The sequence below is a fragment of the Pyrgilauda ruficollis genome, unplaced genomic scaffold (assembly GCF_017590135.1).
Source record: "Pyrgilauda ruficollis isolate IOZ18807 unplaced genomic scaffold, ASM1759013v1 scaffold21, whole genome shotgun sequence".
NCBI lineage: Eukaryota > Metazoa > Chordata > Aves > Passeriformes > Passeridae > Pyrgilauda > Pyrgilauda ruficollis.
In genome coordinates this window covers 10,199,526-10,223,136 of record NW_024520318.1, presented here as the reverse complement: position 1 = coordinate 10,223,136, position 23,611 = coordinate 10,199,526, and the positions used below count along the sequence as shown (strand labels likewise).

At 42.8% G+C, this 23,611-nt stretch overlaps 1 protein-coding gene and 1 long non-coding RNA gene across 9 annotated transcripts in view; both read right to left on the bottom strand.

The window, feature by feature from the left end:
* LOC121353799 (LIM domain containing preferred translocation partner in lipoma) overlaps positions 1 to 23,611 on the bottom strand; it is a 335,201-nt gene that overhangs the window by 53,435 nt on the left and 258,155 nt on the right. For all 8 annotated transcript variants that reach the window (XM_041467937.1, XM_041467935.1, XM_041467938.1 and 5 more), the window contains one exon: positions 4,600 to 4,769. In XM_041467937.1, coding sequence (XP_041323871.1) covers positions 4,600 to 4,769 — 170 coding nt within the window. The remainder of the gene's footprint in view (positions 1 to 4,599; positions 4,770 to 23,611) is intronic.
* LOC121353800 lies at positions 16,530 to 19,961 on the bottom strand. The gene is made up of 3 exons (XR_005955196.1): positions 19,816 to 19,961; positions 19,400 to 19,514; positions 16,530 to 18,063 (listed from the first exon to the last, which is right to left on the bottom strand). It is a non-coding gene; the product is annotated as an uncharacterized LOC121353800 (long non-coding RNA).

Sequence of the window (23,611 nt, the reverse complement as noted above, 5' to 3'; positions counted from 1 at the left end):
GTGTTCTGTTCTGAACCATCTTCTCCTACTGAACTACAGCCACTGATAGGCCAGGAAGTTAGAAGATTTTAAGAGAAAAAAAAACCCTCAAAGATACACCTTTTTCTGCTCACAAAACAAGTAACTGGGGGTGGGGGGGGCAGGAAAGGTGGAGCACTATGATCCCAAGTTCAAAGCTGGGGAACAGCAATAACCAGGGCAAGACTCCCATGCATAATTCTTGTTCCTTCAAGCACTTCCACAGCTTCAATACTATGGAAAGATGAACTTCACCTGCAAAAAATCCTTTTAAGTGATTTTTGGGGATGTGTTTAAGATATTGTCCTCAATATCTCACAGTGCTCAGCAGAAATAGGAAACCTCAATTCCTGGGTCTCCACAGGGCCCTGCAGAGCATACCCACCATCTGCCCTGATCTAGCTTGACTGAAATGAGAGTTTCTTTCTTCTCCTTCAATCAATCCTTCATCATTTCTAGCCCACCACTTCTCTGAGGTCTTTCATCTGACCCTGGCTATTTCTGCTATTTCCCCTTCCCAATCCCACTATGGTCCTCTCCTCAGGTGGGTCACATTGACCTGGACACAACAGAAGAAACCCTGAGAGGCCAGGAGCATCAGCAAGATCTTGCTGCTTTCTGCATTAACTGCAGGAGCTCAGCCCCTCCCAGCCCTCACCTCAGAGTGCACATCTCCAGCTGCCAACCACCAGACCGTCAGGAGAGGGGATAAAGACTGGAGGAAAATTTCCCCATCCTGGAGAAAGTTATCTGGACATCAAAGAACACCCCATTCACAAAACAGCAGCATCACTCTTGCCAGACTGGTGTGTCTGGTTAACCTTGTGCTCAGTCCTTATGATAACACGGTATTTGGACAGCAGACAGCTGGCGCTGCTCAACATCTTGCTCTTCAGTCTTTTATAACAACAGTTCCACTGACATTATGCTTAGCCTTTTCCCTGCTCTCAGACCAGTGTTAAAATCTCTTCAACTACTTAGAGGAAGCAAACCAAATGTTCTTTTGTCAGTAATTTGCCCTGTAAGGGAGGGGGGAAATATACTGATAACATACTGCAGACACGGCGTTCATCACGTGCACAGCAGTGCACTGGTTACACTGGAAATTCTATCATGGTATTTCAAATGTTAACTTGACTGTCATCGTGACTGGGAAACATCTGTCTCCTATTAACACTTTAGTTTTTACAGTTGCTTTTAGTTCAGCAGAAGTGTCTTAATGGAGAAGACTGGTACTCTTTTAGAAATAACATCAATAATGAAAGAATCATTGGATGCAGAGCAAAACCAGCAAACACATTGGCAACAGAACTCGCTGCACTCAGAAGATGTAACAGGAAATGATACTGATGGGCTTTTGGGTGGGAGGATTTTTGTGTGAAAGAATTAACTCTGGTACTCAAATTCCCATTAAGAAAAATATTTCTTTTCAAACAGGTGATTGATTTCCTTAGACATTAATTCAGACTTTTGGGGAATTTCATCTTAATTGGATCACTGATAAATAAAACCAGAAACAAAAACAACAAAGAAAACCCCTTCTGCAGGCTATTTAGGCTTGGTACTGACTAACCAGTAATTAAACACAGCTCTTCACAGAAATCTTAATTATGGCTTCACTACACTACACCACAGCTAAGAAGAGTCACACAACAAACTGAGAAGATTAGCCAATTCTAATTGTTTCAAAACATTTATTTTTATTTTTGTGCATAGTTTTTGTGTGCATAAGGCCACAAGTCACACCACTGAATTATTAAAAAATAATCAAAGGCTTCAATTTATATATCACAATTAGGCCAGTGTTATTAGGCAAGTATTCGTTTATTTTCTTTATATAAATTAAGCCTCTATGACTTGCATAAGAGGTCAAGAGTTTTCAACTTGGGAAAACAGGGATGTGTGCTAGAAATAGTGTGAATTAGGTAGACCAGAAACAAGTTTCACTGAATTACTCACACTTACACCAGCTGAGAACCCTGTTTTCTCAGCTGGCCACTGCCATGAATTAGCTGTGCAGTCACATCTGCTGCACCTTCCATGGGAATTCAGATCCAGAGGAATCCAAAACAAGGTACTTCAGTACCTACTGAGTTTCTACAGATCTAGCATTCCTAGTATCCAAGCTATTTTCTGATACAGGGATTTGGGAAACAAAAAATACCCCACCACCTTCAGAAACCAAACACCAAAAGCCCCCCAAAACCAATCAACCAACCGACCAAAAAGAAAGGGGGAAAAAGCCCCAAACCAAAACAAAAATAATCAGAGGCCACAATTCAGCAGAATGTGGCTAGACAGGCTAGATTTTAAGCAGGTCATTAACTCTCAGAGTTGAGGATAACTGCATCAAACATCTAAAGGCATCTAAAGACAAAAGCAGCCAGACTGCACCTCATCAATTTAAGGGTCTCATTCATCTGCAAGAACAACTTGCAAGCCTAGCTGAAAGCCTCAGTGTACTTAGGCATTCATTATCCTACTGAAGCCAATGCAGGCTTCATTCCACTGAAAAATCAATGAGACATATGCTCTAGGACACAAATTCCTCAGGCCTAAAGCCAGAGGATGGCAGGAGCCTAGATCCCTTGTAGATCTGGCTTTCAACACAGCAGAGTCCTGAGCTTTCTGAAAGACACTGAGACATAGGCTCCCAACACTTGTTTCTTCCACATTTAAGAGTTTAATATGTGCTTGGGTTTTTTTTTGTTTTTTTTTTTTTTTTTTTTACTCCATCAGACTGCCAGCTTCCTGCTTCCCGTTTTTCACTTACTTTCATTTACAGTTCCAGCTGCCCAGCTACATATATGTAGCCCCATCAGCATTGTCATCCTTTCCCCTGCATGTGCAGCAGCAGATGGATCTAGACGTGTTTTGGGTTAACTCCATAACCATGTTTTTGTGGAGTGCATGGATAAACATTTAAAGGCCCCTTCTGGTTATATAAAAGGAAGCTATTAAACGTTTACTCTTTCCTCTGTACTCAGAGCTGCAAAGCCGTATCACAGAACATACAAACGCAGATGCAACCAGGCAATTATCGTTCCTTTATCCCTTAAATAGATAGAAGATAAATTTGAAAGAAAATGAGGAACAGAATCCTTCTCCCTTTCCTTTTTTATCCTTTTATCTCCCAATGTAGGAAGTTTACTGAACCCTTGCCAACAATTCACTCAGGCTAATGAAGTGTATAAGTAATGGGATTAAATAATCTTAAACCATTACTACAGTGGCTAATGCAGATGTTTTCCCAAACTAAAGCAGATGAGTGGTGTAGAATGCGTGCTTGATTTAAAAAAGAAGAAAAGAAAGTATCAATCTGCAAGCAGATGAAGTCAATTCCAGCCTGAAGTCAATGAAATGTTTAATTCTAGTTACATAAAGTTGCTCCAATTATATTATGAATGCACCTTCCTAAAGTCTTCAGTGCTTTGCACGTGGTTAAACTTGCCACAAAATGAAACTTAAATTTTTTATGGTGCAACCATTTTAGTGCAAACAAAAATAGAAATTATTTAAAAAGTACATATTCAACCAAAAGACCATTTAGCTTTTAAAATCAATTTAACAAGGCCCATCTATCACTGCCATTGCAGGTAAGACACAATCCTCCCTTTTAATATTCAGTATCTCTGTAATAATCTCACTGTGAAGGTTCTGTAGAAATAGAGAGAACAATGAAATATTGGTGGCATTTTCAGAAATATTATAGTATTATTGCTCTAATTATCACTGGAATGACAGAAATGTCATGAAAAACATCAATTTTTATTTTCAGAAGTGAAAATCCAATTATCCAGTGTTTGTAAGAACTCAAAACTGAAAGTTTAAAGAAAGATATGTCAGCGTTTTAAGTATGTTCCAGCACTTTTCTTACTCTAAGTTACAAGGATAATCCTTATATACTGGATGCTAAGGTCAGACCAAGGTAAAACCTCAGGCACATTATGGGATGTTTATTTAATTTGCACCTGTGCAACTGGTTCCAGCTACTTGTTATGGGAGTCTCTTAAAATGTGCAGCTCCTCAGAGCAACTGTTAATTGTTTGCTTTAAGACCTTGTTGCAGGCATGAAATGAAATTTTAGGGCAATGTAAGCTTCAAAAGATATCTAATCTAAAGACCCTTAGTTCAGTAGAAAATCTTCCATCAAGCAAGGCAAAAGTATTGATTTTAGAAGTTGTAGTGCTTTCTTGCATCCCACCTCCTTAATCTTATTGGGCACACAGTCTGTAACCATTTTGGTATCAGGTTTCTCAACACAGAAAGCAGAGAACCACACTACTGCTAAAAAATGACTGCATAGTCTGCTCCTTAGAGAGATGAAACAATCACAAAACCCAGCTCTATTCCTGCTGTGTCCACTTCATTTCAGAGGGAAGTCAGACCAGGAAATGTAATTCACCCAGTAAGCGAAAAAGACCAGAGCTCTTCTGAAGACCATGAAAAAACCTGTTGCTCAGGATACTGCCACAGGGTTGTCAGAATTTAACTGTAAGGCAACTCCACAGCAATGAAAGAAAGAAACGTTTCCCATGTCTGTGCATTAATATCAGGGCACAAAGAGGAACGGGTACTCACAATGTAGCAGGGTTCACAGTAGGCTTTCTTCTCCACGGCATAGAAGGGCTGTCCCCTCAGCTTGGTGTTGCACATTATGCAGGTGAAACACTCCACGTGGAAGACTTGGTCCATGGCTGTGCAACCAGTGCCCTCTCCGACAACATTCTCCCCGCAGCGGGCACAGCGTCCTGTCACCAGAGGGAAAGGACAGCAGTCAGAGAGAGCCCCTCGTCCCAGCTGCACAGGAGGTCCCTCCACTCTCCTGTGGCTGGTGAGGGGGACGTAGCAGCTCAGTCCACAGAAAAACAATTTGTGCTACTGCTGGCAAAGATCCAGTGCCACTGGAAGGCACTCTGGTGCCAGTCCCTATGAAAAGATCTAGAAAGGATTGACACTGGCTCCCAAGACAGCACTCATGTCAGTTGTGCTGCTGCAAGCCAGCAATCATTGTAAGGACCTTGAGCTTCAGATACAAACCACTCAGCTATCATCTAACCCAGCTATGTAGTCATCCTCAGCTCCTCAGTTAGATGGGATAGACCTGTGCCTTAAGCCTTGCTTCCACATGAAAGGATTTTGTCATAGGAGGCCTCATAAAGCTGTATGGTGGCAGCACAATTTGAAGAGAAGTTTTTGCTTGTATAGCTTAAACCAATTCTCTCAATGGAGCCAACTACTTTTTATTTTCTGTTCAAAGATTAATACACATTACGATATACTGTCTATTTAAAGCACAGAAGCTATTCCTAAAGAAACTGATGTGTGGATATTTTATTCTTACCACCCTTCAAGAAAGGTGTATCAGAAACTGCTGGTAAAGACTCTAAGTACAGACAAGCCTTAAGAGCTCTGTCTGTTTCTGAAAAAGGTCGTTAATGTCAGACACAAATGAATAACAAAAAGTCTGTAGACACACACGTACAAAAGGCTTGCTGCCTTGTTCAGATTGTTGCTAAAGATGCCATGTGGCAGATAGTTTTAAAGTGAAGACAAGATTTCCTTAGTTCATGAGAAAAACATTTCCCTAGGGAAGACTGTGGTGCAGAGATGATGGAAGGGGTGGGTAGAAGGCACACCTTTGCCATTTTTCTCTGCCATTTGGGTTCTAGAAAATGGAGATAGCCCCTGAAGTTCTGATGTCCTTACACAACAACTGATATTGAAAATGGAAGGCATTAAGGACAAGGTCAGCCACACTACACAGGAGAACCCCACCAATGGTAATAGTGCAACTGTGATCTGGGGCATTGCCCCTCTCAAAATGGTACTCTCCAGTTTAAGAATAACTGTGGTGACCCCAGCCTTGGGACCCTGCACTTCTTGAAGGCTTCATGGGTGGAGTGGTGTGGTCAGCGAGGGTGGGAAGGAAAGCAAGAGCTGGGGTACAAGCAGGAAAGCTGAATTATTCATAAAGGCATATAGAAATAATATGCACCTGATAATAATTACCTAATCTGGTAAAGATACAATGCTCTCTCATACCATGGTCTGTTTATTGGCCTTTTCATGCAAATACTGCACAACTTCTACAAATTAGAGCTGTCTTGTCATCTCAGGACTGCTGCCCTTCACTGTGCACTGACAATGTCCCCACATTCATTACTTCTTTCCTGCCTGTCCCACACTCCAACAAGCTACATTCAGGGAACAAAGCATGTAAGCTACTTTTGGATCCCTCAGGATGTGGCAGGATGATATATATACACATTTGAGATATATTAGGAAAGCTTGGAAAATAACCCAGATCATTACGATTTGCTACAATGGCATAACTGTAGTTGGCTTTATACAGGACAGACAGTTCCTGACTCAAACAGCTCCCAGCCTGAGCAATGTGGAGGGAGAACTCACCAGATGAATCCAGACAAGTCTGGAAATCCCCCAAATGGAATTAATAATGATGTATTTAAACTTAACTTTCCTTAGCATTTGTTATTAGGGTTTTGATTGTCACTCTTGTGCTTTAATCACTCCACTGTAACACTTCTAGAGAGGACTCCTTTTTTATTAGCAGAAAAGGAATTCAGGTTTCCCAGCATGGTAGTGAGGCTACAGAGCGTGGGGGAAGAATGGAAAAAACCATGAGGGCTAGGAAGAAAAAACCCAAACCCATTGGAGAGAACCACAGGAGCGAGCACTGCACTGAGAAGGAGGCAGAAGACACCTCCTGTGTACCACAGGAGAGCCCTGCTGAGCCCTGGTGTGGACAGCACAGAGCTGCTCCAGGGCCTTCTCCAAACATCTCGTGTAGCTGGGCTGTAATATGAAGAGACGTCTGGGGAGCAGTTAATATCTCTATATATAAAACATGAAATTGAAAGCCATTAGTGTATTACTTTACACAGTGTTTTTCCAGAGGGAATATTCCGCTGAAGAATTTATTTTCCCTAGTGTGCCATTCTGTGATCATCCAGTATTATTTTTATGAGGCACTTGGACATGGAATAATGTAGTGTCTATGCAAACACTTCTCAGCTTTCTTTGTTAACATCTGAGCAGAACATGTGGGAATCTTTTCAACTCCTCCTTCTCTTCTCACATTCATAATTTAGCCAGCTCTTGTGTGCTTCAGCATTTATCTTCCTCGTTGACCAAGGCATCTCTCCATTTGCTGAAGAAGCTCTCTACATGGAGACCACAGTTCTGGCTGCACTTGTGCCAGGAGACCTGGGTCTAACTCAAATACATACTCCTGTATTCTCTAACAAGTCACTCAAGTGTACAAGTGCAAAAAGTACAAGTGCCTTTGTACCTCTGTCTCCTCTTCGAGCAAAGGGCATAAAGACATCTTCTCTGCCTCCCAAAGGTACCCTGAGGCTACATTCCCCCATGGCTCTGAGGTATTCCCCAACTACACTGCTGGTGGTCAGATACAAACCAAAGCACAACACGAGTCTTGGCCAACTTCTCCCCTTTAAGTTCATTTCCTGAGGCTTTCCTTCCTCTTTCTGGGTTTTTCCACAGAAGATTCCCACTGAGGCAGCAACAGACTTAACCTGTCTACATTTATGAGAAGTCCAGTTTCTGCTATTAAGTACACAGACAGAAATACTCCTACAAACTCTCACACAGGAAAGGTTAAAGAAAGCTTCCTTTTTTATAAGTTTATATGCAAATTATCACACTGTGGCCTTGAGCAAACCATGTTTTTCATGAGACATGGCCATTCCAGTGAGAATCAAAACACAAGCTCTGTGCCTAGCAACTCTCCCAACTGACTCACTCACCCAAAAGGTAAAAGTAAATAAGCCAAAATATTCAAATTTGGGAGCTAACAGTTGGGTGGCTGGATCCACTTAAAGGCACATGGGCAAATACACAACTGATCAGGCTTGCAGCAATGTTATCACTGGAAATTGCACCTTCTGCAGACCTTGGTGCAATCTGGGAACTCACAAGACTTCTGCAAAAACCTTTCTCTTCTCCCAACTCCTGCAACTCGCTCAAATGTAGTTGAAAATGGATATTAGTTTCAAGTGTTGGTGAAGGAGGAACTGACAAGCAGACAGGCACATGCACACAGGCAGTGTGATTGCACAAGCCTCATTTCCTTAGAAAACCAGAAAAACCCCACTAAAAACAATGTATCTATCATTATGTCTGATAAAAACAAAACAAAGGTCTGCTTTTACTCTGTGCCAGTTACCAACGGCGAAGGTATTTGTGGTTGGGCTCACCACAATTAAGTGCCCACACATGTTCCCCATTTTAATATTTTCACACTGTCTCAAATAACACAGTCTGTTGTGTGCAGAATACCCATGAGTGAACACAGAAGTTGCACTGCTTATTGGGAAAGAAGTAGCAAAGGCAAAGTTTGCAAGACTCAAGAACAAACAGATTGCACAAAAAAGATTACACAAATAATCTAAGAGAAAAATAGCAGGCAGCGTATTACAGTAGAAACACAGAACAACGTGACCCATTTGCTTTCCACAAGCAGCATTTAAAAGGCAGCTTAAAGACAAAGGACAAAATTAGCACTAAACTGCATGAAGATGAGAAACTATGTCATTTCAACATTCTTCTTTTGCCCCTTAGGCTCTTTTTGGATCCTTTTTCAAGATCATTTCAGCAAAACTAGAAGGCAATATGTTGGCAGCAAGCCTGGGAGATCAGAGTCCTCTATTTTTGCATGAAAGAGGTACCTAACCTTGGCCATGCTGTGACCTTCCTTCAGCCCAGGCTGGCTGCCACATGGTGGTCTTACCTTGGGGACATGTACAGAAGTGCCCACAGAGGCTTCCCTGCTGAAAATGCCAGATAGTGAGTGGATTACACAGAAATACTTCAGCAGCTGAAAGGATACATCAGCTACTATACTTTAGTCTGAAACCTCCTCACTTACTGTCTTCTGCTGTGTAAAAAATCTGAAATATTGTGAATCTGAAGGAAGAGGGGGAAGGGAGAAGAGGAGCTCATATTACACACGATGCCATGTTCTAACTTCTTGTTATCTCATTACTCTCATTACATGGTTTTTACCTATACCACCACAGATCCTGGCTGCTCAGATTATAGAACAGATCCATTCTGCTGAGTATTGGGAAAACACAGAATTCAAAGAAGGGCCCAACTGCAGGAGTTTACACCCTAATACAAGCAATAACAACCAGGTAGTGATAGGAAATAGAAAAAAACAATCAGACAAAACCAGTCAGCAAGGGAAGCTGTGGTCTCAGCACTCTAAATGTTTTTACTGTCGACAAGGAGTCTGTAGACAGCACAGCAAAGGAAAAGGTTAAGGAAGAATTTGAAAGAGGACCCGGAGGGAGTTTAAAGGAAGTTTAATGGAATGCTTCTGAAGAAAGGACAAAGACAACACAAAAGAGAATATAAGTGCTTGAAGGTTGAACATAGACAGCTTCAGATGGGAAGGATGAGTTGGTATGTCACTAGAGAATACCAGAGGAAGAAGGGTGGGAATAGGTCATTACAGGTCATGCAGGTAAAGACATGAGGTTTCTGTTTGATATGAGGCAGAAATGAAACCAGAGAAGAGATGTTTAGGAGTTAGATTCGATGATCCTTGTGGGCCCCTTCCGACTCAGGATATTCTATGACTCCATGACTAGGAGGCAAAAATTATCTGGCCTAAGTTAAAAGCCAGAGAGTAATTTCTGCAGCTAGTTGAGCATGAATAGAGAGAAACTGCATTTTTTGAAAAGGATGTTGAAGAGATTCAAGGTCACTGGAGCTTGGATGCAGGTTTTAACTGTGAAGATGAATAGGAAAGGCCATAATCTGAGCTGTTACTCAGCAAAGCTCTTAAAATTTGGCCAGAAACTGGGCACAATCTGGAGATGAGGAATTAGGCACAGGGTGTCCAACTTTATCTGAGACATGCATCACTTTTAAATGTCAGATTAGGAACATGAGCAAATGGGACAAACATCCACCACTGAAGATGGATGATGGAATAGGTACATGTCATACTAATCCTTATGGTAGTAATATTCTGATAGCAATCACACTGGAGCAGAGGACAAAGGCAATGTAACTCCACACAGGTGGCTTGAGATGCTCCTATTTGCACATCCAGGGACTTCAGTAGCCTTTTCTAGGCAACAGCATTATTTTCCTGTCATACCTACTTAGACATTAAGCCATTGGTAGCACCACTGTGATGTACAGTGCCTAACACAGACAATTCAGGCAGCAACTACAGATGCCAAAAGCAGAGAAAGCAGAGAGAAAATGTGCAAACCTCTCCACAAAAGGCTTAAATTCATGAATTCAAAGCATGCATTCTATGTAGAGAAGAGATAGGGGATAATTTTCTGATAAAAGCATCAAAGTAGGGAGGTTCTGCATTTGCTGAAATGTGGGGAAAAAACGTTGATATCTCAAAAAACTCGGCATGATGGAAAAAACTGTTTCCCACCTAACCGTACCGTGGGAATACACCACAAGGTCACATCCTCGGTGCCTATCAATTACACAATTTCCCTTGATCAGCTAAGTGTATTCCCCGGCTCTCACTGCAGCCCTGATACACAACGCAAGAAAGAACTAAAAAAATACAGCACACTGCCTTTTCAAAACAGCACCAAGAACACTTTGAAAATAGATAAATACATTGAACAAAATATCTCACTAAAAGTTCCCCTAGCAGCTTCAAGAAGCCCAGTATTTCCGCTGCGTTATTTTTCTAATCATCTCTGTTTAGAGTTCGCCAGCGAATGCATTTTAGAGATTCATGACACATTTTGCTTTTGGATGGCTTTGAATCAGCTGGCAGTAAATGTGGAAAAATCATTATTCCTAATGAAGAAATATTGATGACAAAACAGCATTTCGAGGACAACGTTGACCATAAGTCAACAATGTAACAAGACTTTCCCTTCTCTCCCTCCTCTTTCCTAGTGACTTTTATCCAAGGGTTTTCAAGCATTTCCCAAGCACATGGGATTCCTCAGGACACCTATGTCAGACAAGCAGAATTACTTCATTTTAAGGGGATGAAAGAGCAGAAATTGATTATTAGGATAACAGTGTAACAGCAGACCTTAACTTAGCACACCCTAATCGAATTAAGTCCCAGTCAGAGCTTCTGCAACTCAAAAGTACCCAACAGGTCCTGGGTTCTTTGATTCATCCAAAGGCAATAGAAGAGGAATCTCTGGTCCACAGACCACAGACCCTCCAAGGGAGGGTTGATGTCCTTCCACAGTGCATGGGAGCTATGTGTCTAACTGATTGTGCTAGACATAGATGCGCTGATCATATCTGTCCCAGAGTGATTCTGACATTTTGGCACTCAGGGCACTGCAATAATGGCACAGAGGGAAACCCAGAGGCGTTTTGTACATTTTGTAGAAAACTATATTATTTAGCTCATCTTACCCTTGCCTTCCTTACCTACATTTTTCTTGCTTTTGAACTCAAGACTTTTCACTGAGTGGGAAGCCCTTGGCAATGGTTTATTGTGCCAGGATCCAAGCTTGAAGTGTCACCATTTGACAGTAGCAGGCTGTATGCATCAATTGTCTTATACAGCCTTTGGACATGAGACAGATCAATCTTAATTCCCTCTTCTTCAGCAGATGTCAGAAAACACAATCTTTCACAGTAAACACAGATTCATGCTGCAATGTGTGCCTGAAACACTTCATAAATTAAATCCAAGGCCATGATTTAATTACTGTGTCCTGGTTATTCTGCTTTAACTGTGTTGCACTTGTACTCCAGATGTACAGGTCCCTGCAGTGACCTACTTGTCATTTGTACTGTACAGCACTGTGCAGTAGCTGTACTCTCGTGTTGTTTTCATCCCTTTCCTCCGACCACAATACAACTTCATATTCTCACTTTGCTTGGCTGTAAAAACCTGACACATTCTCAGTATGCCCCCGAGGTCCCATTCCACACCACAGAGCAAACGCATTGCAACTGTGCAGGCTCACTCTGCCAACACTTTACCTTCTCAAACATTTCTTCAAGCTGCTCATCACAAGATTACTGTCCCAGCTGATCTACAGGCCTCACAGTGAAGCTTTCCAACACCCCAGGGAAGGCAGAGGACTGTTAGGACACCCAACATGCAGGCAGGGAACTTGAGACCCACACAGGTTAAATAACCCTCCAAGGGTCACACAAGTTTCTGATGGAGCCAGGAACTGAAACCGTATCTTCTCAATCACAGTCTGGTTTCTTTAACCACAAGGCCATCTCTGAAAAGGCTTGATGATAACAAGGGCCTGTGGCATAAAAACTCCATTTCAGAGGGAGCTCCCAGCACCAGTCTTGCTAAAATCCCTTCCCCAGGAAGAGGAATTCACTCCTTGTGTGGACCATGGCATCACTCTCTGGCAGCCTGGCTGAGCCACATAGCAACTGAGCACACAGAGTTCTGTGCCTCTGCTACTGTCCTCTATTCATTTACAGAGAAGGAAAGACTCTGCTTCCTTCAATACCTTTGTGGTGGTGATCCTTTACCCATCTACATCCCCCTCTCCTCAACATCCTGGGACACAAGAGACAGTTTAGCTTGTTTCTGGTATAAACCATACTACAATGAGAGATACCTCCTGAAATTATAGCAGCCACAATGTATTACTGACACAACATGGAGAGGACCGCTCCTGATTTTCCCAAAAAAATATAAAAGTTCAGTTTGAACAGGATCTTGAGAAGACCTGAAAATAATCTTACTGCTTCAAAGGCAGCACCAACTCTCTCTACAGCACTCTTGATAGATACTCGTTTAACCTGCTCCTAAAAGCCTCCAGCAACAGAGATTTCACCAAGCACTTGGGCAAAAAATCTCAGTGGGTACCTAACCATACCACTAGTGAGCCTTTCTGCCATCCAACCACAATGCCCCTCGCAGCAAGCCAAGCCAGTGCCTTTTCACTCCGTTCACGATGGCCACAAAGAAAGCAGACAGGCTCGGGTGGGCCAGCTGTAAGGACAGATCGGGAGATGCCCCCCTGGCAGGCTGGTGAGCCCCACACACCGGTGAGGTGCCAGTCCCCACGCTGGATGATGTGCAGTGAGTGTGCCAGCCCAGTGGGGGTCAGTGATGCTCTACAATATTTAAGGTCCCAGACACCTTTTTTGCAGCATGCTTTGCCTTTTTTTTTTTTTTTTTTTTTTTTTTATTTCTTTTCCTCCTGTTGTTGTTACATTGTGTCAACTTTTTGGCACGTGTTTTACCATGTGCGAACGGCTTGAAATAGAGCCCCGCTTACATCTGGAGACGAAAAAAAAAAAAAAAAAAAAAGAGGGTGAGAAAAAGAGTGGGAGAGAGGAAACATTCCTCCCTTTGCTAATCGATCAAGGAAATGCAAGGGAGAGAGTAAAATGTACTCTATTTCCTTTAGAAATGTTTCCTTTAATGCCGATGAAAGCTGCCAGATGACAGAGGCTAGGGCTGCTCGGCAGCAGAGAAGGCGCTGTCAGCGCGGCACGGGGGCGTCCCGGCAGCCGCAGCAATTCCCCCTCCAGCCGCCGTCTCTCCCGGGCTCTCCAGCACGGCAAACACGGCTCCTGCTCCGCGCCGGGCACTCCCTGCTTCCCCTCCCCACGGCTCCCAGCCTGGCCGGAGCCGGGCATGGGTATGGTAAAGAAGTAGCTTTACGTCGCAAGTGGAGAGTTGGATTGAAAGAAGTAGCATTGTGTAATTATTCGTTTTAATTAAAGGCGTGTTTGTGTTTGGGGGCAAGACTTTCAGAGCACTAATTTGTACAAAATAAAAAAAAAAAAAAACCAATCCAGCCAACAAATGCTTAACTAAGGAGTGCAATTAATTTCATTTGGTAAAAAAAATTAAAAAAATTTAAAAATGCATACTTTCATAGAAGTCCTCCGCATTCCTGTGCCATTACTCCTCTCTGATTGCATGTAGTAAGTTCAAAAAGCAAGACACATAAAAACCTCTTTTTTTAAAGAAAATAAATATCAGGCAAAAATTATAAAGGCTGTAAGAAAGTGGGCCTTTTCCATGTTTTCAAAAGCTGAGAAACCTCTTATTTTATTCTACTTTCATAGGAAAACTACGACTTTCTAAACCAAAAATTACTCTTTTCCTTGGAACACATCACTAATGTTGAAATATTATTTTTTAGTGAGATGCTACCAGTATGTGGCATCCAGGGAACAACCTCAGCAGCTCTCTACTATAGCCCTGGCAAAGGTGAGGCTACCAGCCAAGTCCTGGCGGGGCTGTCAGGAAAGCACTCTCTGGGCAATTTATCCCAAAGCTGATTCTGTGGGGGTTTACCCCTCCTAGGAAGGGGGAAACAAAGCAAAGGGGAACAGTTGCTGGCTGAGCTGTAGATCAGACAAATTTTGGCAGTTTTGGTGATCCCAACAGCAACAACCACTGAGCCACTCCCTTTGCACTTGTGCTTGCAAAGCCATATTGCAAGATAAACCCTGGACTGAAACCACCAAATACATTATGACACACAAGGTGAGCCAACCATGCTTGTATGAATCTCCTGCAGGAAAAGGAAGGCAGGATACCAGACAGTAATCACTCTTCCTCCCACCTTCATCAGGGGACACTGGCAGGGGGCCATTTCCTGAGCTATCCCCTGGCCCACTGGGCTCATGCTGTAATGCTGCGCCAAATTTCAGGATCCTCTTTTGGAAAGCCACAAAACAATACCCTGTCATTACAGGGGGTGCCAGAGGCAGCAGTCTGGGGCAGCAGCTACGTGGGGCAGCTCTGCCCAGCCAGTCTGGGTCCTTTGGCAGGTGTCACTCTCAGCGTGCTGTCCCAGCCTGCTCCCTCGCTGGCTCAGACCAGCCTTGCTGCTGGAGCAGTGGAGGGTGATTTCAGGGGCTGCTGCACCTGACCCCGTCCGTAAGCGACTGATGTAACACAGAGCAGAGCTGGAGGCCAGACGAGCTGCTCTCCTCAGAGGCTTGGTGCTCACTGTGCAATGCCTCCTGCAGCTTCTCCCAGCCATTCCCCCAGCTGGGGAGGACCAGTGACTGGCTGTCCACAGGCTCGTGCTGCTGCTCAGCACAAGCACACCTTAAACACAGATCAAATTCTCCTGAGCTCTTAGCTTTCTTACAGTGCTGAACCGAGAGTGCAGTCAGAAGGGACCAGCTAAGACTCACACTGATACAGACAGCAGCCTTTATGTCTATGTCAAAAAATGAGTTGTCTTTTACCACATTCCCAAAGGACTGTGATTGGGTTTGCCATTTCCAGCATGCAAGCAGGCTCAAGGAGCCCAAGCAATGGGGCACAGCTCTGTGATGTTAGGTGCAGGACAAACACAGAGCAAACAATGTCCCCTGTCCCAAAGACTTTCATCTCCAAGTGCATCCATGTTGTACAAGGGCACTCCAAACCACTTCTGTCCCCCTGCCCAGCCAATCCATTTCATAAGCCCAGGATAGGCACCATCAGCGTGTTAAGCAGACTCAAGCCCAGCCAAAAATCACATCCATGGCTGGGCATGAATGACTCAATTAACTCTTCCACAGCCTGACTGTGCTCCAGCTGGTATTCCACAGCTTGTCTCTAACTCGTGGCATCACTGGGAAGGTGGTGGCATGAATTGATTTTTACCAAAGGCTCTGTTCAGTGGTGAAGATGAAATTGCCTGAGTAATGGCAAGGTTTTGAGTCAGAGATGCTTCCTGTGCCATTGGCTCTGGCCTACCAGCCTGGAACGCCTCCTGCATGCTTGCCTGAGGAAAAACATCTGACAAAATCCGAAACACAGGGAGGGAACCTATCTCCCCACTGCCAAAAGTGAAAGAAAAAAAAAAAAAGAAGTGAAGAAAGACTGTATCTGACAAAGAGTAGTGTCCTGAACAAATGGCAGCTCTCATAGGCCCAATAACGTCAAGGCCTGAGGTTTTCAAAGGTGCCTGGCTGCATTAGAAGATGTCACACCAAATTTCAACCAGCACCTCATTTATTTCAGGTCTTTTGAAAACCCTGCCTTTCACAATCCGGCACCAGCCCAAAGCTTCCTTGCTGTTTTGAAACATGTGCTGTCTGTGTGTTGACAGCAGCCCTGCCATAAATCACATCCCTCAGGCACTGGAAACCACCTCACCTGTATGCTGAGCATCCACTGTTCCTTGCAATGAATTCCATCACTCCAAATTTCTCAGTAGCTGGAATCAAGTAATGCTGGTTTTTTGTTTGGTTTTTTTTTTTTTTCATTAAAGCAACCTACTAGACAGAGGTTTCCTTCTTCACCCCAAAATCTCAACCTTTCCAGCCAGGTACAAGGTCCAATATTTGTTTACTCTCTTGGACAAGTAACAGGAACTTTACAACCTGGGATGGAGAAGCACTCTTGTTCTGCAGGGGACATTCAATATTTGTTCCTATTCAGAATGACCACACATGTCATAATCTTAAAATGTGACATTGGTATTGAAAGCAAAAGTCCTTTTAAAATGTCATTTGATGTTGGTGACACCGTATTTATTAGACTGATATAATTAAGCAGTAACTATAATTCTGCTCCTCCTTTGGGTCATGGGACCTGCTTTTACTGGCCAGGGTAGATGTAAAGTAATACTGAAAACTCTCTAATTTGAGAATAACCTCCTAGTGGCACATGCTTCAGCTGGAGTCCATGATGGAGCACTCATATCAAGTATCCACAGATCCTTATGCTCACCTGATTGCCACATCCTCAGAGCTTCATACCTAAGGATATCAGTGTTTTCTTGCTTGGCCTCCACTACAAGTGAATTAGTGCAAAATATGAGATACATATTTATAACAATTATTATTTTATTTAAAGAAAGTATGTGGAAATCCATCTGCACAATTGCATGTGTCACTCTCACACATCCTACAGCTTTTGATTCAAAATTAGCAAGGCTTAAAAAATAATAAGTTAAAAAAACCTCACACCATAAAACCAAGCTCTTTAGTGGCATTAAGTCTGATCTGTTTGAGGTGGTGGTTTTGACTCTAGGGCCTGTTGACTACCAGCAGGAGACACAAGAATTGTGGGAAGTGATCTATTTATCATGATTAAAGACTGTTGTGACATTTCACCTTTAGCTCTCTATGAGGAGGCTCTGATGCTGACCGGCATCTACAAAGGCGTGCTCAAAGCACTATTCATCACTCACCACTCATCTTAGTACTACTAAGATGGAAGAGTCTTCCTGAATTGGCTTCCATGCTAAGGGCTTCCATGCTAAGGGCACCAATCCCTGTCTCCTGAATTATTCACACAATTCATGACCTGAAAATTTTGTGCCAATGGAAACTGAAACCGCAAAAGCTTTTCCTCCTTCCTCCCACTGCTGAACCAATCGGAAAGGACTGATTCAATATCCAGCGCTCATGATGAGTTCTGCCAGCCCAATGTCCTTGAGCAGGCATTAGAAAAGGCCATCATCATCAGGGATTGTAAGTGTTTGCCAAAAACTTGGTGTTGGAAAATGTCCTGAACATGCTGTACCAGTGACGGCAACTCTGTACGAGCAAAGCTGGCAAATCGCTGTGCTCTGAACTTTCAGGGTGCTCTTCACTGGTTTCCTACATTCATGGGAGTTCACTGTGAAAACAGTAAGGGTATCTAATCCTCATTAAGCTCTTTGGTGTGACAGTAGGGAAAACTGATGGACTTGTTTACATGTGATAATGGAATAATTTGAAATCCACTAGACCTCCAAATTTAGATATGATGTAAATGTAGGGACAGTTCATACCAAGTGTGATTTTAGCTGATGTAACCTTAGTCAACATCTTTTGAATTTATATGACCAAGCCCAGAAAGCCAACAATTGTCTTAGTCAGTTGGTTTCCACTTGCACATAAAATGATACAGTTTTATTATGTTGACAAAGTCAGATGTGATGGGTAGGTCAGAGAAGCTATTATTCGCAGCACAGCATAGGAAAAAGCGTGGGAGACTTTTGTCCCAGTGGAAAGCTACAACTTACAAAAGCATTCAAAACAGAACCCTTCAGGACTTCAAACATTTCAGAAACTGCTTTCATTGTTTTCCATTGTTCTAAGCATCCCTGCACAGATGAGGACCTACAAAACAAAATGCATTCTGTAACTTGTGAGAAGTCTACAACCATGCTCTAGACCAGATGACTCCAGAAGAGTTTGAGATAAGCTTCAGATCCACATCCAAACATTAGAAAACCTACAAAAAAGTCTGAGTTCCAGTATTGCTTCATGAGAAAGCCAAAGGAACCTCACCATAGCAAAAAATAGAGAGATTGTCATTTTGGAAATCACAGACTAAAGTCTTATGATGCTCCTTTTCATGCAAATGAGCCCTGTCTGAGGTATTAAGGGTCATGCAATATTCCCACCTAAGACTGACACAAAGTTAGTAGATTGCCATGGGGAAACAATATTAATATCTCATTTTACAGTCTTATTTGTGCTGTATATTCTTCTGTTCTCCCCTCTCCCCAGAGCACAAGAATGAAGCTACTGCATACACTGATGTCCTAAGAGTTTAGGCAGTATTTATTCAGCCAGACTGATTTTACTCTAGCCAAGCTGGTATCAGTTGCAGTGTCTTATAGTCAACCTATTGAGATGTGAGCCACTATGTGCCACAATTAGGCCATGCTCCAGAACATCATCCTGTGAAATGTTTGTTCTTCTGAACAAATTGTTCTGCAATTTCCCTAGGCCAGAACAGCTCTTGTAATCAGACATTTGGTGGATGCACACCATTCCTACTTGCTATCTAACAGCTGTTACTTATAGTACCAGGACTTCTGTCATTTACATGGGACTTAAGGCCACAGGTCAGCCACCTTATCTTCCCTGAAAGTTGTGCCTCAAAGGGCAATAGGCAGCAAGACTCTGTGTGCACACCTTGCAATTGTACAAAGCAGAAGGAAGCAGAGTCTGTAGACTTGAAACAGCTTAGTTATTGCTCCTCACCCAATGTCCTGCTGTAATCAGAGCAAAGAAATAAAGGAAACCCACTGAGATCCCAAGACTAATTGGCTTTCTGTGAAGTACGGTTTTTGTTTAAAAGACTAAGCCACACTTGGATCAATGGGCCTTACAAACAAAAACCCTTTTACTCGTGACCAGGCATGACCAGAGCTGGTTCAGGGCACAGATCTCCAACCCCAGAGCAGCAATGTCCCTTTGGCCTAAGTTTGGGGGTGGCCTTTTTTCCAAAGTCTGTCTCTGACTCTCCTGCTGAAGCTCCTAAAACTTGTATTATCAGTGTGTTTTTTTTGCCTAAGCCCTCAAGAAAGCATGTGACTCTTCCCTGTGTGAGTGAACAGAGCAGCTTCCATTCCTCACTCAGTTTAGAGACAGCAGGGCAGAAAGAGACTGAAAGAGTTCAAATGACAAGCTTTCACTAGGAGCTGGCCATGTAACTGACACAGACCTTGTGGCTCTCCTCAGCTGCCTTTCTGACAGAGGGATGCCATGGAGATGGCAATGCACCAGCTGTGCACATCTGCAGTGCACATTCTCCACTTCCTTCACCTTCTGAATTCTGCCTGTGAAGAAACAGCAGAAATAAATCTGACCATGGGCAACCTCCATTTTTCACTCCCCTCCCATTTTTATTGCCGTGCATGGAAATTGAGTAAACATAGAATAAGAGGTTATAGTGGTCTTAGCATCAATAGTGGCTTAATGGAACTACACAAGCACAGCACACTGAAGCCTGTGCTTTGCCATTTTATCTTTAGAAGAAGGCAATGGTACAGATAAAAGATGGAGTATTTTAAAATGTCCCACCCAAACATCCACTGTTATTGCAGCCATACCTTCTCCAGTCCTGCCCTTCTACCTTACCTTCCTCCCTCCTCTAAACAACACACATCAGATTTGCCAGTGTTGGAGAGAGTCACACTTCACATGACCCATGTAGGCATCAAAAAGTGGGTCAGTTGATGTGAGATGTCAAGATGGAGAACGGGAAAGAAAGGAACGCCATTAGAAACATTCTCCAGGTAGTATATCCTGCCCTATATATACGTGTACACACTCACATATTTATTCATGCATTTTAGGATTCTCATTAATTTCAGCCACGGGACAGAAATGAGAAGCAGCTGCGCAGCTCGTGAAGATGACAACAAGAACACATGACCAGAATTAGCTCCACGTTGGCAGTGACGTTCGCTAGGACTTTCCTGACCAGAAGAGCTGGCTTCATGTGACAGTCTTCTGCACAGCATAAAGGTCCCACATTAGAGTCCTTTTTAAATGTCTCCCTCCAGCTCAGCCAGACACAATTTCTTAGATCATGTGATCACAAACCCTGCACTAAAAGGAGTAGAAAGTCAATATTGTCATGTCCCAGACATTCATCAACACAAGTGAAAATTCAAGGTAAAAGGCTTCAGGCTTTCTGCAGTTTTTTTGACAGTCACATGCTGAATTCACTTGTCTTTCACAGCAAGCACATAGTGAGGAAATAGAGACATTTAAAAAGCTGGGGTTTTTTCCAAGTGTAATTTTAAATGACAACAAAAGCAACTAAAACCCCTACAAAAAGTATCCCTTCTTTCAACCTGCACTCACAAAGAAAACAGCACATCGTCTGCCCAGTCTGCCCCTGACAGTACAGACAGAATCAGAACATGTACTGAGCAGATAGTAAGTTATTAACCTCTCAAGATATTGTCTGGAACCAGAATTTGTTGAGGAAATTGTATATTAAAGTTCAACACTGCTGCTAACTGAACACAGCCTGATTCACAGCTTTAAACAAACAACTTAGCATGGCTGGGACAGTGATTTAGAAGAAACAACAAAACAAAATAATTCACATCCCACATCCAGCTGTCTGTCCTTCGCAGTGGACGGTGCCTTAGGCTGTGGAAGATGGTTGTACCCATATCTCTAAACTCTCAACAAAGGGGTCTGCTATTGCCACGGTGTTTTACTGAACCATTTGTGTTCAATGGGGAGATGCATTTGTCAGAACTCATGTCACTACCTGTGCTGTCCCCTTTTGACCCTGGTGCTGTGAACATAGTTTTTCAGAGGTTTGGCTCTTAGCTCACACTTACAGAAGTACTTATTTCTACATCTCTGTGCATGTCTTGGCAGACACACAAGGAAAAACAAAAGCAAATGAGCAAGTTCCTAAATGAAAGCTGGTATGACAAGGTATGAGATGTAGTCTCCCATCTCCACTTTGCACCCACAGTGATCTTATGGCTATTGACGCTGTCTGTCTCCCTCAGTGGGGCTGGCTTACACAGGACCATGGGACAGGCACGGTGCTTTGCCACTCTCTCCTGCTCAGCTGACACAATCTGTGCTGGCACAGTACAGGCAGGGGACATCTCAACTGCAGGTTTCACAAATCAAAACAGGTTTACTCTTGGCTGCTTGTAGCATCCCAAATGTCTGCCAGGGCTGGCTTCTCGTGATCTGCCTGCCAGTTTGAGATGACAGTCTCCTGATCCTTTAGCAGCAGTTGTGACCTTGGCTTGTAGCCAGAGACATGAAAACATGTGTTCTTGACGTGACATGACAAACAGCAAGGTGCATTTGGAAGCATGAAAACAGTGCAGCTTACTAAAACCAGCGGGAAAGTTTGGCTACTTTTGATTCTTTTCATTGTTTTAATCTTCCCCTACCTCTCTGCACCACTGAGAATCACTCTGTATTGATTATGCTGACACTGACAGCAGAGTTGGAATTTTTTTTTTTTGCATCTCAGATGAGAAAGTGGGTTATGATTCATCTCACTGAATCTGAGTCAAAGCAATTCCTTATAAAAAACCAAACAGTTTTGATGCATTTCCATCAGAAGAGAAGAGGCTGGAGAACACTCAGCAAATGAGACAGTCCTGTTTAATTCTTCTTTTTAACACATTTCACTCTCAGATAAAATCTGTCCTTTTTCCCCACTAGAAATAACTCATTTTGAGTTAATGACACTAAAATACCCCCAAAAGCTACTAGCAAAAGACAAACCACCCTATCAAAAAAAGACAGCAGGAGACAAATGCCACCAGAAGAAGAAATAACAAATGCCACACTGTGTTCCACTTCCGTGGAACAGTGATTGTTAGAGTGGAAAGTAACAGATTACTATGGTGAATTATCAATTTTCCTAATAGCCTTGAACTACCTAAATGCTGAAGTGTGCTAACATTAGTGGGTACATTACATTAACAGCAGTTAAAATCATCAAGTGTGATCCTGGAGCACATTTTCCCCCTTTTCTTGTTTTCATAGCCTTGTTACTAACCCTGGAAAATAGGGCTTCTGCTCTGCATGCTGGGAAGAGCCTTCAGACTGGTTGTCATTTCTTATCAGACATGACTCACAAGTCCATTTTGGTTGATTTTCACATAAAATAAAGAGTGTGGCCACAGTTTTGTGTAAGGCATGGAACTTGAATTCTAGGCTCAATTCCCACTTCACTACTGGATCTCAGCATGACTCTGGGCAAGTCATCTTAACTCTTCCAGTCAGCCCCTCATTTGTAAATTAGGGACAGTAATTTCCTGGTCCTTGACATATTTTCAGTTTCAGAACTCTGAGGGATGCACCCTGTTCCTACTCCATGTTTAATTTGCACATATTACAGTGTGACCACAGCCTTGGATACCACTGCAGCACAATGAGCCATAGTGGAACATGAGAGCAAACTGCAAATTTAGTCCACAGAGCTTCAAAGAACAGGTGAGCTGGTTTCGGTTTTAAAAGCAAAGAAAGGGTTCCTTTCTGTCAGGTCATGTAGACAACTAACTCAAAACAAAGAAATTAAACTGTTTTCATGTTACTGGGACAAAGATTTATCCAAGAGTGCATTGCTGGAAGGGTTTCTAACTCCAGCTCCAAAACTGAATGCCTGTGCCTCACTTGACAACTTAGCTACAAGTCATGACAAAAGAATGTCTTGAGGCTTTAAACACTCCAAAGCCCTATCTGAAGTGAAAATTATTCCTATAATATTACAGTCCAGAAAAACATTCTTACTCATTCATAGGCACACGCATACACACACCCTCTCTCAAAATACCTGTTTCTGAGAATTTAGAGTTTATGATAGCCCGGATGGAGGAAACTCCTGGTAGCAGCCATTTCCATAAAACAGGAGAACCAACCTTCTCCGTCCTGTATGTCCTAGACTAACAGTCCATCTTCAGCTCCTGGCCTTAGCAAGGAGATCCCCAGCCGGGGGTCCTCCAGATGCCACAATCTGTGGTTTTAATCAGGTGATGACATCCCCGCAGAGAAGCCCCAGAGACCAGCCAGCTCATTTCATGTGGAGCAGGAAACAGCCAGCAGGTTGGTCCCCTTTTTGCTTCTTAATGACCTGAACTAGCTACAGACTAATGAACTGAAATTGAAGACTTGATGGCTCACTACCAAATCTTCAGCCCTTTCAGTCCACAGAGAGTTTACTTAACTTTGTAAGTTCATAATGAATAAGCTGGATTGTCTTTGAATTGTTTGTCAAATTAAGGTAGAAAGATTTGGTTTGTTTCTATGTAGGACTGTTAAATATGGGGGGTTGGCTAATAGCCTCATTGTTGTTCAAAGGTTTTTTCTGAAAGATGAGCTTTCCTATCCATCTGTACAGGTCCTAGCACACTCAGGGCCCTCTCACAATGAAAGAAGT